Source organism: Enhydra lutris, unplaced genomic scaffold, assembly GCF_002288905.1.
Source record: "Enhydra lutris kenyoni isolate GAN:26980312 unplaced genomic scaffold, ASM228890v2 scaffoldscaffold29, whole genome shotgun sequence".
Lineage (NCBI taxonomy): Eukaryota > Metazoa > Chordata > Mammalia > Carnivora > Mustelidae > Enhydra > Enhydra lutris.
This window is the reverse complement of record NW_019154113.1, coordinates 904,881-920,623: the sequence shown is the minus strand read 5'-3', so window position 1 is coordinate 920,623 and position 15,743 is coordinate 904,881. Positions and strand designations below refer to the sequence as shown.

The window sequence follows — 15,743 nt, the reverse complement described above, 5'->3', positions numbered from 1 at the left end:
TTGAAGATGCTATTGGCTAAATTTATTTCAGGGCGACTTATAGTAATTTATACTTCCATCGCTAGTATCTAACGAACGGTGCCCGTTTCATAACAACTCTACTTACGCTGGCTCTTCCCTGGGCTTTTATTCTATTCTATGTCCATTTAATGAATGAAAATGGGAATACTGGTCTAATAGTTCTGTCTGAAATATAAGTGGGGTGTAACATTTTTCATTGTTATTTGAGACATGCATTTCTTTTGTTTTTTTGTTATCTGATACCTTTGCCCATTTATTTACAGGGGTTTTAACATTTTTTTTTCTCTACTATAACATAAAAAACTGTGTACAACAGTTATCTACATTTTGGAACTTTCAAATAAATGGGTCTTAAATTTGTTTTCACCGCTTCTTTTTTTATTATGTTCAGTTAGCCAACTTATAGGACATTATTACTTTTTGATGTAGCGTTCAATGATTCATTAGTCGCATATTGCCCAGTGCTCATCACAACATGTGTCCTGTATTTTCATGTACTCCAAGTTTTGTTTTCTGCCTTCTGATTTTATAATGTCAACTGTTCTTAACCTTTTCCATTCAATATGTGGCTAATTAGTTTATTTATAGTTAAAAATTCATTGTTATTATAATTTATATCTCATTAGAATTTAACTCAGATCTTAAGCCCTTGGCATTGGTAAAATAACATTATTTGCCTTTATATCAGATGTGAGATAAGGTTATTTGCCTTTATATCAGATGTGAGATAAATAAGATGGATGTTTATGGCTTTGTTTCACCAAGAGCAACTTGCTCAAGCACCCAGTGAGTAAATAAATAATTTGGAAGAAGCCATAGAAATGATAATAAATGAACTAAAAACAAACAAGAAATACTGAATCCATGTAACAGTTTTTTATCCCAGAAAACCCTCTTCTGGGGATAGCTGTCAGCTGGGGCCAGGCTGTTGCTCTCAATGGGCATTAGCTGTTGTCCTCAAAATAAGTTAAGATTGATTTAGGACAGAAACACAGTACTCGCTGACCCAGGAAGTTTATAAGAAACTCTCACTGAATTTCTGGAAAATCTAGCCACTTGGACAACTTGCCAAAGATTCCCTACAGGCAAGCAGGTTATCTCGTGGGACGAGTTGCCCTAGAAAGTTGGGCTCTGCATATGCTGGGAATGGACTCTCCATTATATACCTTCATCTCATAGTATATAGGCTCAGATTCCTAAGTGCCAAAGGATTGCACTCGGAGAAGAATTTCACCTTATCCTATGACAATAGAAAAGAAGGCATGTTTGGACATAGATGCTGATAAAATTATGGGCAAAATTATGAAGCAAGTAGTAGCCACAACCCAGGTATTGAGGGTATGACTTTAAGCACTGCGGCAGATGGGATATAGTAGGCAGCTGCCGGAGTAACTGACTGGACCAGTGGTACGCCACTAGGTGGCAGAAGAATTCCACTATGGCTATTTACCTTGTTTCTGGAACTTACTCTTTACCCGGAGAAGAGCGCTTTAGGGTGGGAGTCCTGATCCTTTTAGGGTGGTGGAGGTGGCAGTGCCTGATCCTGGTGCACAGGAAGAGACTTGTGACTTCAGGAAAGTCGGCTTGTATTCACCACTCTGGTGTGTACATGAGTGTCTTTCCCCAAAGCACTCAGGAAGCTTCTGTTGCCTTCCCTCCCACACCACCCTGCACACAAAGGTTGACTAAGTTATTTAGCAACCTCAGATTGTATCAGCTGACTTCCCCTGTATGCTTGGGCTTATGCCCCCCCACTCCAACCATGAACTTCCCCCTTAGACCTCCATGTCACTGGTTATGTATCTCCCTCCCTTTCCACCACCACCCGCAATCCGCATTGGAGGCTTGTGTTTCCTTTTCCCTTTTATAAGTCTAGAAATATTGCAAGGAACATTTCCATCCTAGTATCAGTGTGTTGATGAAACCCACGTCTCCTGTGCTTCTGGATACCCACCATGGGCCACATAAATACCCCCCGCTGGTCAAATTCATCTACATAGCTAATAAACCTGGATACTGGTGCTGCAAGAAGATGGTCCTTCTTTCCCACGTAGCCTTAAGGAGAAAAGTCTGCTTCAAACTGCAGCTTTACTGATTTGTGCCATTTAATTAATGTACTGGAGCCTTAGATACTCACCTACAAAATGGGAATAATAATGCCTACTTTGAAGGACTATTGTGAGGATTAAATCAGAGGAGATATTTAGCCTCCTCCTGATTCCACTTCACTGACGTGTGAAGTTTTACTCTTGAATTAAGGAAATCTTACATTTCACCATACAACACAATCCCTGCATTGTTAGGACGAATGTAGCACTGTCCTTGAGACAGGTTCATTACCGTGGTTTCTACTATCACTGGTAGTAATCTTGATGTTTAAGTCTATTCCGAGAATATGGTAAAACTTGGCTCCCATCATCCAGAGTAAAAATGAGAATAAAGACAAACACTTTCATGTTATGCTGAAAGTATATTTATATATATAGATATAGATATTTATTTTCTGCAGACAGCTTTTACTGATGACTCATTTTAATGTTCAAAGAACAGCCTATTTCAATACTACATAATCTGTACCAGAATGAGATGGATAGCTTCTCAATTCATTTCACAAAGCCAGCACAACTCTGATACCAAAACATAACAATTATAACACAAAACAGAGAATCACAGATCTCACTTAAAAATACAGATGCCAAAATACCAAAGAGAACAGTAGCCAATCGAAATCAACACCACATGAAAATGTACAAAGCTTTGGCAGATACTAAGTTGAACCAAATTTAAATCCAAACTTACACACATAGAACTGGAACATAAACACCAGAAACAAAACGCCCCCCCACCCCACCCCACCCTGTCAGTGGCCTCTGGCCAGGAACCCAAAGGAATGAGATATCTGCGGAAAGAACCACATTAGCGGGGAGGGGAACTGCTGGTGGGGTCACCGGCATTGTCACCGGATCCAGGCTCATCCTCATCCAAATCTTCAGACTCACACTCTGCCAACGCTTCAAAGTACTGCAAAGGCCAGCACCGTGGGTCTCTCTTATGGAGCTTGGCCAGAAACCTCAAAACAAGCATCTTGCTGGTTTCGAGGAATGCTCGGGGGCCCCAGAGGAACTCATATTCTGCTGGCTCAGTATAGGGTATTCGCCTGTACTCTAGGTACTTCTGCCTTACAAACACTTCGGTGATGAGCTTCTTTGTATTTCCGAAGAGAGCATGTGTCTCTCGGACATCCAACCCTAACCTGTACAGAAAACTAAAGATCATGTCCTCCCTGACACAATTGCCTTTCATAAAGATGAGACTCAGGACCACCATCAGGAGGCCTAACTTGGGCCTGTCTAAGTAGGATACCACTGGTTCACCCTTGTGGTGCCCCAGCTTGTTGATGATAATGTAAGAGTGGTTTTCGGGATCAATCTCTTTCAGTTGATAACCGAAAACACACTGTAGCTTATTGTTGGCACGGTTGATGATATCCAAGCACTCATCTTTATATTCACGGATGATGAATTTCACCATCTCTGAGCGCTTGATGGGCACCTTGGCTTGGTCCTTGACCAAGAGGAACTGCACCAATGCATTCGCTCTCTCATCCAAGGGAGACAATGGCTGAGTCTCCAGCTTGGGGTCATTCTGGGTGACACCAAATCCCTGAGAGAGATTGGTGAACTCAGAGATAATCAGGGGCTGAGGGCTACCTGGGCTTTCCCAGAGACCCAGGGCCCTCGAAGTGCTTGGGCCCTCCCAGGCACTCAGAGCCCAAGTTGTGCTGGGCCCTTCCCAGCCACTGAGGATGCGGGAGGTGCTCGGGCCCTCCCAGCCACTCAGGCCACGGGAGGTGCTCGGGCCCTCCCAATCACCCAGGACCTGGATAGGGTTTTCAACCTCCCAGTCATTCAAGTTCAGATTTTCCCAGGGTCTCGGAGCCTGCCAGTCACGCAGGGCCAGCATATGGCCACTGCTGTCCTCTTCAGTATTCAGATGCTTCTTCTTCCGGGTGGCTTTGCCAGAGCGACGCGGTGGCTCAGCAGACGTCTTCGAGGCCTCTTGAGTGGTGGCCATTGCCTTTGGGGCAGCTGCCGTAGCCATCAGGATGGTTGGCACTGCCTGCGCTGCTTTCGAAGCATTCACACTGGGCTGTGGAACCCATGGAACTGCAGGCAGAGCCTCCACGCAGGCAAATGGATCCTGCAGAGCAAGTGGCAGTGACTTCGGGGTCTCAGAGGGGGCAGATGGGCCCTGAAAGGCATTAGAAGAGGCAGGCTGGAACCGGGAGGTAGTTGGAAAGACCCTTGAAGTGGCAGTGAAGGTCTCCGATGTGGCAGGCAAGGTCTTCCAGGCAGTCGGCAGGTGTGCTCGGGCAGCTGACACTGCCTTTGGAGCACAGAACGTGGCAGCAAAGATCATGCGATCCTTCGAAGGGGCCCTCCGTTCCTTTGAAGAGGTCCTCCGTTCCTTTGAAGAGGTCCTGCGTTCTATTGAAGAGGCCCGGGATTCTCCCGATGGAGTCATCAGTGATTTAGCGGAGCCCACGGGAAAATTTGCTGCCGCTATGGAAGCTCCGGGCTGGCCCTGCAAGGCTGCTGGGGGGCCTTGCCAGGAGGGCTGGAGTTGCAAGGTGGGCAGCTCTGCTTGCGGGCCCGAGGGCTGGGCCTGCTGGGTGGGTAGCTGGATTTGGAGGGCCTTTTGGGAGGCCGGGACCCCCTGAAAGGGCTGCTCCAGCTGAACCAGTGGTGGGCCCTGCCTCTGGGCCTCCTGGGTGGGCACAGGCTGCCAGAACTGCCCAGGGGCCTTGGGGGCCTGCCAGGCGAGAGCCTGGGCTTGCTGCACTTCCTGGAATTCCATCGACGTTGGCAGCTCATGTGGCACTGGGGCTTGGCCTTTGGGGGCCTGCCAGATAATGGGTGGGCAGTGCACAGCTTGCGGGGCCGACAGAGGAGCCGACAGCACAGCCTGAGGTGCCTGCGGGCCAGCGGGAGGCACCGTGGGCACCTGCGTGGCTGGCGGAGCAGTGGGCACCTGCGGCGCTGCCCGCACCTGTGGAGCTGCCCGCACCTGTGGGGTGGGCAGCCTAGCCTGCGGAGCCTGCCGCAGCGGCGGCGGGGGTGGCAGGGCCTGCCAGAGTGGTGGTGGGGTGGCCAGGACCTGTGGGGCAGGCCGGATGGGTGGCGGTGCCTGGCGTATCAGCGGTGGTGCCTGGCGAATCGGGGGCGGGGCCTGGCGCACCGGCGGGGGGCCAGGTCGGATGGGTGGTGGGCCCGGGCGGATGGGCGGTGGGCCCTGGCGCACGGGTGGTGGTGCCTGCCAGGTAATGGTCGGAGCCTGCCAGGTGACCTGCGTGGCCTGCCAAGCCAGAGGCGTGGCTTGCCAGCCTTGCGGCTGGGCCTGCCATCCTGGCGAGGTGGCCTGCCAGCCCGGGGGTGTGGCCAGCTGCGCCTGCGGGGCCTGCGGGCCCTGGGGAACCTGCGGAGGAGCCCTTATAACCTGAGACTGGATTTGCAGAATCAGAGGCTGAGCCTGTGGGGCCCAAGAAGCCAGAGGCTGCGCAGGTGGGGCGGCCGGCTGTGCCATCGGGGCTCCTGAAGCTGGAGCCTGGGTGATCGGAGCTCTCGAACCTGGAGGATGAATCATCAGGACACCGGGACCAGGAGGCTTGGCCATCGGGGCTCCCGGAGGCGGAGGCTGGGTCATCAAGGCTCCTGGGGGCGGAGGCTGGGCCATCGGAGCTCCCGGAGCAGGCGGCTGGACCATCAGGACTCCCGGAGTCAGAGGCTGGGCCATCAGGACTCCCGGAGTTGGAGGCTGGGCCATCGGGGTCCCCGGAGGGGGAGGATGGGCCATCGGTGTCCCCGGAGGGGGAGGGTGAGCCATCGGTGTCCCCGGAGGGGGAGGATGCGCCATCGGTGTCCCCGGAGGGGGAGGATGCACCATCGGGGTCCCCGGAGGGGGAGGATGGGCCATCGGGGTCCCCGGAGGAGGAGGATGGGCCATCGGGGTCCCCGGAGGGGGAGGATGGGCCATGGGGGTCCCCGGGGGTGGAGGATGGGCCATCGGGGCTCCGGGAGCTGAAGGATGCATCATCAGGACTCCCGGAGTCGGAGGCTGGGCCATCGGGGCTCCCGGAGGGGGAGGATGGATCATCAGGACTCCGGGAGTCGGAGGCTTGCCCATCGGGCCTCCCAGAGGGGGAGCCTGGACCATCGGGCCCCCCAGGGCCGGAGGTTGGGCCATCGGAGCCACTGGGGTAGGCGGCTGGCCCTGTGGGGCCTCCCAAGCAGGCTGAGGTGCCTGCCAAGCGGCCAGTGAAGCCTGCAAATCAATCGGAGGTGGATCCCAGGGGACTGGCGGAGCCCGAGAGGAGGCGGGCGGGGCCCGCATCAGAACCGTAGGGCGGCTATAGACCGGAGGCTTAGGGGCCTCGGCCGGGGGACTCGAATCACCCAAATTCTTACTTAGCTGCGACATGTCCCTTTGCTCTGACAGCTGGTGGGCCTTTTCCTCCGACAGCTGCTGGGCCTTTTCCTCCAGAGAGAAGAGAATGCCTACGTGGCTGATCAGAGGATCCCTCCCTGCTGACTGGTGAATAGGAAGTAAGTGCCCTTAGCTCTGCAGCTTTCCGCAGTAAGGAGGAGGGGGGAAGGGGGCTCAATCCCGCCCCTTCCCCGCCCCCGACCACCACAAGTGGATAGTGCATAGGGGCGTCTACCAGAAATCCTGGCTGACACAAGATCCCTTCTCACTCTGTCCAGTCCCCAAATGCAGCCTGGTGAGACTTACCATGGATGAGTTTTCACAGAGGAGTGACAGGAACAGATCTATGTTTCAGAAATCACAGTTCTGCAGTATAGAGTAGGAACAGACCACTGGTAACATGGAAGGCATCCATGAGGGGGGAGATGGTGTGGTCTGAGCTCAGATACAGCAAAATCGGAGTCGGAGAATGTATATGAGAGATTTAGGAATCATAGCAGGCTGCTATTATAATTTAATGTAAAAGGGATGGAGAAGACGTATAAGTCTGTCCTGGGAAAGTGGGGAATTGATAGTGTGGTTGATTCTCTTAGGGACACAGTGGGAGGCACATAGCAAGAGAGATTTATGAGTATTGATTGGGTCATGGACATTTGCAGTCCTTTGGGACTGCCAAAGAGAGATGCTCTATAGACCGTCTTGTATGATGGCTTGGGATTCAACAGAAAACTGAACTGAGAGTTAAGGTACTCCTTAACTGTAGGAGTGAATGTGTTTGCAGGAGAAGTGTTAAGAGTGAAACTCCTGAGATATGTCTTGAAGAATACAGACATTTTTAGATACAGGCAGAGAAAAGCGACAGGCAAAGATTACAGAGAGAAAAAAAGAAATCATGGAAATTCAGATGCTCCAGGTATCAATGGAAGACAGCATTTTTAGTACCAGGAAAATTTCCTGTGAAGTAGCTGGGATGAAGGAACAAGGTGGGTTTCTTAGTGCTGTTCATCAGTTACAGAGCAGGAAAGAAATCATAAAAATGAAAGCCAAAAATGTACTAGAAAAAAATAAAATGAGTGAATAAATAGATCTAAGATTAATATATAGGGAAAACAGATGAAGAATAAAATATGAGATTTCAGGGACATCTATTTGGGCAAAATCAGTTTAAAAATTACCTATCTATCTATATATATGCAGGTAAGGCAGAAGACATAAAAATGATTGGTTAACACTATATTACTTCATGTTGAAAGGACGTGACAGTCTCACTTCTAGCTGGACAGTTTTCTGGAAATAGTCAAAACACTAAATAAGAATGTTTAGTTTAGAAGAGACTGTTTTCACCTAGGGCAAGAGTCCAGAAAGATACGATGAAAGATACCACAAGGGGGCAGAAGAGAATTTGAAGGCCATACCCTATCTTCCTGAGGTACCCTTATCCGATGTTCCTCAAATTTGGTAATTTATGAATTCCAGTCAAGACATAAATTCATTCTTAAGGTAATTATTGCTTTAAATAATGAGGAATAATTTCAGAATGAGGTTTCAGTGTTTTATTTTCTGGCAACTGAAGAGGCGAGGAATCAGTTATTATTCCTAGGAACACCTTCCTTTTCAAATACAAACATCTCTTTCCTGGTGCCTAATATATCACATATATACCCACATATATATACCATATATACCCACAAAACTGCTACTACTGAATGGAGACCACCATGCTTCACGGTTTCCAGGTCCCTCTTGTGCATTAATAGTTCATATAGGACTTCTCAATTTGGTAGGGGTTTACAAACACCTTAGAGGGACTTATCTGGGCATATAACCTCAGTGTTCCTGGATCACCAATCCTGACACCTGGAAGTTACTGGCTATGGTTGGCTTTGAGAAATTGAGTTCATTTTTCAGCCTATGGCATTTCTACCCTCAATAAGACATACTTGCTTCTCCTCTAATTAAAATGTATAGTTTTTCTGAGAGATTAAGTTCTTTTACTAACCATTTCTTTTTTAGTATTATGACATATTTAACCTTCAATCCACCATTATGTGAGTCATCCTACACAATAAATGGCTACTAGTAGGTCCCAACTGTCCCCAGTGACATTGGGTGGCGATGCTATTCATTGCCACCCAATGTCAACTCCCACTAAGTTCATTATGTAAAAGGAGGCCCAATTTATGCCTAAAGGTGATACAGAAACAAAAAACGAAGTATTGGGAATTTTTTTTTAAAGATTTTATTTATTTATTTGTTTGACAGAGAATGCAAGTAGGCAGAGAGGCAGGCAGAGAGAGAGAGAGAGAAGCAGGCTCTGCACTGAGCAGAGAGCAGTATTGGGAATTTAAAAAAAAATTAGCATCATTCAGAATGGAAAGTAGTCAACTTTTACTTTAGCACCTGTGTGATTCATTGGGAACATTGTTTAATTGGTAGAAAAAAACTTGGATATAAGCATTTAGTGATTCTGGTGGGGACTAGGAACCCTGATGAAATGGGTTTATCCTCCCCTGGAAAACCTTCCTATTTTATACAATCAGTGCTCTCAGACACAGGCTACTTGAAAACCTAGCTACTCACAAATTACCTACTCCAACATCAAATACATGTGGGAAAATCAAGTAACATATAACTTCTTTGCAAAGATTGACTGCTTTAATAACAGGGAAACTCAAAGCTGTCCTGAGTACAGTGGGGGATTTGGACTATAAAGTTTAAGTAGGTCTCCCCAAATCTGCCTTCTCCTTATGGGATCTTTCAGCTTCTTGAAGCCGTACCACCCTTCTGTGTGTATGCCCTTCCACTTCTATGCCTCTGAACCAAGACTTGCCAAACTTTTCTTTCCTTGCTTCTCCATGAAACAACTTAAAAACCCAAGGTGAGTAGAAAGCAAAAGTCAAATATATATAAAAATTCCATGGGATGTAGGGGTCTATCTTCTAACATAAAAGATTTTCAGTATTTTTTTGAAGATTTTATTTATTTATTTGAGAGTGAGAGAACAAGCAAGGGAGGGAGAGGGAAAAGCAGTCTCCCCAGTGAGCAGGGAGCCTGACATGGGGCTCATCCTAGGACCCTGGGATCATGACCTGAGCTGAAGGCAGATGCCCAACCCACTGAGCCACCCAGGCGCCCCAGATTTTCAGTATTTTCATAAATATATAATGAAAGGATAACAAAACTGATTTTAAAAATTGGGGGAAGGAGAACTGAGAATAGACAGAAGTAGGAAAATCATTGAGGCATGTATATTAATTTTTTATATTTGCTTACTATCCAATTTAGCATAAGAATGGAGCCTCCATGCTGGCTGGAACTTTGTTTTTTTCACTCTTTTATACATCCTGTTCATCCTTAATGGCCACTAAAAATAATAAAAGTGTAAGATTAGAATAACAACTACGTACCTTTCACTCCCATATAACTGTTAGACTTAGTGCAAATATTTATAAGTGGGTAAAATAATCAGTTATGATTTTCAAAAAGTCTAAAATAATTTATTTATGAAATGCCTTTTATTAAGGATTCAGTATGCGCCTAGCACTCTGTTGTGTGTAGTGCTGCAGAGGAAAATCTAAAACCAAACTTATAGACACATACAGATATTGACATGTTATTTTTAGTGCAATAAAGTGTTACTGTTTACAGTGTATAAAACTCTTATTGGTCATAGTTGATGCAAATAACTGAGTAGTCACTTATGCTTGAAGCGTGGGAGGGGGTGGAGGGTGTAATGCTGTCAGTAGCAAGGAAAAGAAAAAAAAAAACAAACAAACTGAAAACTGTGGGAGAGATTCATGAGTTTCTCCAAATAGACAGGCTAAGCCCTAAAAGAAAAAAAAAAGTATAGGATGTATCAGAAGTACAAGGCATTTGAAGGAAGAATTACAAGGAATTCATTAAAATAGCATAACTACTATTAATTGAATGCCTATTATGTGGTCAAATACCATTCTAAAATTTTTATAGACATGGTATAATCCTCACAAAATCCACAGGTGTTTGGCCCCATTTAACACATCAAGAAGTTGATGCTCAGGATGGTAATTAACTTGTCACAGATCTGGCAATGTATTTCCAAATCTGGAATTAAAGCCTGATCTATATTAGTTGCCAAAAGCCAACATTCCTCACCATCACACCAATGCTGCCAAAATATTTTTTCCAAAATATTTTTTTAGCTTTAGATTTAATTAATATAAAACAAAATGCATAGATTTACAGTAGTCTGTTTAGTGAGTTTTTCATGGAGTAGCCATCTCTCAAAACAAAATAAGTAACATTTTGTTTATCAAATAAAGGTCCAACGTGCCTTTTCTCAGTCAAATCCTCTATGTCCAAAGGCAATCACTCTTTTTAAAATTTTATTAAAATATAATGTATTATTTGCTTCAGGGATACAGGTCTGTGAATCATCAGTCTTACACAATTCACAGCACTCACCATAGCACATACCCTCCCCAAGGTCCATAACCCACCCCATCCCACCCACGCCCCTCCCTTCAGCAACCCTCAGTTTGTTTCCTGAGATTAAGAGTCTCTTATGGGGGTGCCTGGGTGGCTCAGTTGGTTAAGCCTCTGCCTTTGGCTCAGGTCATGATCTCAGGGTCCTGGAATCGAGCCCCGCATTGGGCTCCCTGCTCAGCAGGGAGCCTGCTTCCCTCCCTCTCTCTGCCTGCTTGTGATCTTTCTCTCTGTCAAATAAATAAATAAAATCTTTAAAAAAAAAGTCTCTTATGGTTTTTCTCCCTCCCAGGTCCCATCTTGTTTCATTTTTCACCTCCCTATCCCTCCATGACCCCCCACCCTGCCTCTCAAATTCCTCGTATGAGAGAGATCATATGGTAATTGTCTTTTTCAGATTGACTTCGTTGGCTTAGTGTAATACCCTCTAGTTCCATCCATGTTGTTGCAAATTGCAAGATTTCATTTTTTGATTGCTGCATAATATTCCATTGTGTATATATATATACACCACCTCTTTTTTAGCCATTCATCTGTTGTTGGACATTTAGGTTCTTTCCATAGTTTGCCTATTGTGGACATCGGTGCTATAAACATTCGGGTTCATGTGTCCCTTTGGATCACTACATTTGTATCTTTAGAGTAAATGCCCAGTAGTGCGATTGCTGGGTTGTAGGGTAGCTCTATTTTCAACTGCTTGAGGAATCTCCATACTGTTTCCCAGAGTGGCTGCATCAGCTTGCATTCCCACCAACAGTGTAGGAGGGTTCCTCTTTCTCTGCGTCCTCACCAACATCTGTCATTTCCTGATTTGTTAATTTTAGCCATTCTGACTAGTGTGAGGTGGTATCTCACTGTGGTTTTGATTTGTATTTCCCTGATGCCGAGTGATGTTGAACACTTTTTCATGTGTGTCTGTTGGCCATTTGGATGTCCTCTTTACAGAAATGTCTGTTCATGTCTTCTGTCCATTTCTTAATTGGATTATTTGTTCTTTGGGTGTGAGTTTGATAAGTTCTTTATAGATTTTGGATACTAACCCTTTATCTGATATGGCATTTGCAAATGTCTTCTCCCATTCTTTCAGTTGTCTTTTGGTTTTGTTGACTGTTTCCATTGTTGTGCAAAAGTTTTGTTTTGTTTTGTTTTTTCTTGATGAAGTCCCAATAGCTAATGTTTGCCCTTGCATCCCTTGCCTTTGGCGATGTTTCTAGGAAGAAGTTACTGTGGCTGAGGTTGAAGAGGCAACCACATTCTGATTTCTCTTGCCTTATATCAGTTTTACCTGTTCTCAGATATCATATAAGTGAAATCCATATACTATATATACTTTTTTGTGTGGAGAGTCAACATTTAAAGATATATATATTTAATTCATATATTCATTCATGTTTTGGGGTGCATAAGAGGTTTGCTATATGATTTATTTATTTGTTTATTTACTATCATGTTATGTTTGTCACCATAGAGTACTCATTAGTTTTTGATGTAGTGTTCCAATATTCATTGTTTATGCACCACACCCAGTGCTCCATGCAATATGTGCCCTCTTCAATACCCACCACCAGATCCTCCCAACCCCATACCCCTCCACTCCAAAACCCTGTTTGTTTCTCATAGTCCACAGTCTCTCATGCATTGTCTCCCCCTCTGATTTATCTTACTTTACTTTCCCTTTCCTCTTCTATGGTGCTCCATGTTATTCCTTATGCTCCAAAAGTAAGTGAAACCATATGATAATTTTATCTTATAGATTTTTTTAAATGTTGTTAGCCACCATACTGTGCATCATTAGTTTTTTTTTAAGATTTTATTTATTTATTTGACAGACGGAGATCACAGAGAAGCAGGCAGAGAGAGAGGAGGAAGCAGGCTCCCTGCTGAGCAGAGAGCCTGATGTGGGGCTCGATCCCAGGACCTGGGATCATGACCTGAGCTGAAGGCAGTGGCTTTAACCCACTGAGCCACCCAGGCACCCCGCATCATTAGTTTTTGATGTGGTGTTCAATGATTCATTAGTTGCCTATAATACCTAGTGCTCATCACAACACATGCCCTCCCTAACACCCATCACCTGGCTACTCCATGCTCCCATCCTCCTCCTCTCTGAAACCCTCAGATTGTTTCCTGGGGTCCATAGTCTGTCATGGTTTGTCTCCCTCTCTGATTCCCCCCCTCTTCAGCACAGGGAGCAATAGGGGAAGGAAGGGAAAATACTGCTTTACTTAAAAAAAAATAATTCCAGTATAGTTAATATACAATGTTGTATTAGTTTCAGGTGTACAATATAGTGATTCAACAACTCATACATCATTCAGTGCTCATTACAGCAAGTGCGCTCCTTCATCCCTATCACCTATTTCACCCATTTCCCCCTCCCACCTCCCCTCTGGTAACTATCAGTTTGTTCTCTATAGTTAAGATGTGTGCTTATCTTTATTAGAAACTGCAACAGTTCTCCATAGTTGAGTTAGACCATTTTACATTCTACCAGAATATATGAGAATTTCAGGTGCTCAACAGCCTTACAAATTGTTGTGTTGTCAGTCTTTTTGATTTTGGTCATTCTAGTGGACATGAAATTGTGACAATACAATTTTACACTCTTATTAGCAACGAATGAGAGTGCTAGGTGCTCCATGTCCTTGCTGAAATTGATGTAATTGACAATTTTGATTTTAGGCAACCCAGTGGTGGGGAGTATATCATTTGTGTGTGTGTGTGTGTGTGTGTGTGTGTGTGTGTGTGTGTGTGTGTGTGTTTTAAGACTATTTATTTGAGAGAAAGAAAGAATGTGAGAGAGCAGAAAGTGAGGTGAGGGGCAGAGGCAGAAGCAGATCCCCACTGAACAGGGAGCCCAACACGGGACTCCATCCCAGGACTCCAGGTTCATGACTCCAGGTTAATGCAGATGCTTAACCAACAGAGGCACCCAGGCACCCCACGTTTTTTGTGTTTTTGTAGGTTTGTTTATTAACAGGCTATGTTTTAGACCAGTTGTAGGTTTACAAAAAAATGAGGGGAAGAATTAAGAGTTCCTGTATATCTTATGCCTCTACCATACATACATTCAAAATTTTTCCTTCTATCAATATCTTACACCTGAGCAGTACATTTGTTACAATCCATGCACCTACATTTGTTAGGGTCCGTGATCAAAGGAACGAGACTGATATAAAGCGAAAATCAAACAAAGCTTTATTTCACACCAAGCATCAAACATCAAACTGACCGGTCAGGGCTGTCTCTTACGAAAAGATGACGACGATGATTTCTACAAGGTCAATCCCAAGAAGGCCGCTCTGGACGAGGCTGCTTCGCAGATGAGGCCGCTTCCTGGTTGGAGCCGCTCCCAAGAAGAGGCCACTCCCAAGAAGGCCGCTGCTGGTGAGGTTGCTCCCCGGGCAGGGCCGCTCCCAAGAAGAGGTGATGACGACAGCAATGATGACAGGGAGGACAACACTGATGACACAGATTCTGCTTCCCATGACGCCACTCTGACAAGGCTGCTCTGGCGAGGCTGCTCCCCAGACAAGGCTGCTCCGGCGAGGCCGCTCTGGAGGAAGCCTCTTCCCTGACGATGCTGCTTCCGCAGGGCCGTTCACCGAGGAAGCCTCTTCCCTGACGAAGCCGCTCCCCAGAATGACACAGCTCTGGCCAGGCAGCGGCTCAGGGTTCCTGGTGAGGTTGCTGCCGTCTAGGCCGTTCCCCGCGGCGCCGCTGCCGAGGGTCGCAGTGTGTGGGCAGGGCCGCTGGCATCGGGGACACTGGCGTCTCGGTGCCGCAGGCATCTCGGGGCCACAGGCATCGGGGCACTGGTGGCGCGGGACCGCTGGCGGTGCGGGATTGCTGGCGTCTCGACCGCTGGCGGCTGGACTGCTGGCGGCTCGGGGCTGCTGGCGGCACGGGACTGCTGACAGCGTGGGATCGCCGGCCTCCGGACCGCTGGCGGCTCGGGGCTGCTGGCGGCGCGGGACTGCCAGCGTCAGGACCGCTGGCGGCTCTGGGCCAGCGGCGGCTCGGGACCGCTGGCGGCTCGGGTCCGCAGTTGGCTCAGCTGCTGGCGGCTCCGCTGCTTTCCGCGGCGCCGCTGCCAAAGCCGTGGTGTGGGCGGGCTGCTGGAGTCTGGGCCACCTGCAGCTCCCGACCGCTGGCGGCGCGGGGCTGCTGGTGTCGGGCCGCCGGTGGCTCGGGGCTGCTGGTGGTTCGGGACCGCTGGTGTTGAGACCACTGGCATCGGGACCGCTGGCGGCCCCGGGCCACGGGCAGCACTTATAGCTCTTACAAGAGCTGTTACAGCTTTTCTTCTTCTCCTGCTGACTCTTCTCTCTGCTGCTCCCACCAACTCTTCTGCTGCTTCTTCTTCCTTCTTCTTCTTCTGACATCTCTCCTTCTTCTCCCCTTCGCCGGCCTCGCAGACCAACCTTTATGAGGGTGGTTGAGCCCCGCCCCTACACAGGTAGCCAATTGAATCCTAATTCACCCAGTGGATATACCCACACCACACGGATTGGACGTCTTCACCCAGCCTGCCCCGCCCCTACTTCCGGGGTCCACAAGCTAGTTCCTCTGGGAGGGGCAGGCCCTTACACATTGACACATCATTATCATCTGAAGTCTATAGTTTACATTAGGGTTCCCTGCTAGAGTTGTGTTATCTGTGTGTTTTGACAAATGTATATGACATGTATCCACCATTATAACATCATACAGAATAATTTCACCACCCTAAAAATCCTCTGTGCTCTGCCTGTTCAACCTCCCTCTTCCAAATC

The 15,743-nt window shown here is 47.0% G+C and overlaps 1 protein-coding gene across 1 annotated transcript; it reads right to left on the bottom strand.

Moving 5' to 3' along the window:
- Nucleotides 1-2,479: 2,479 nt before the first annotated feature.
- Nucleotides 2,480-6,609, bottom strand: LOC111152529 (MAGE family member L2). The gene has a single exon (XM_022511012.1). The coding sequence runs from the start codon at nt 6,496-6,498 to the stop codon at nt 2,938-2,940; it is 3,561 nt and encodes a 1,186-aa protein (XP_022366720.1). The 5' UTR covers nt 6,499-6,609; the 3' UTR covers nt 2,480-2,937.
- Nucleotides 6,610-15,743: the final 9,134 nt, after the last annotated feature.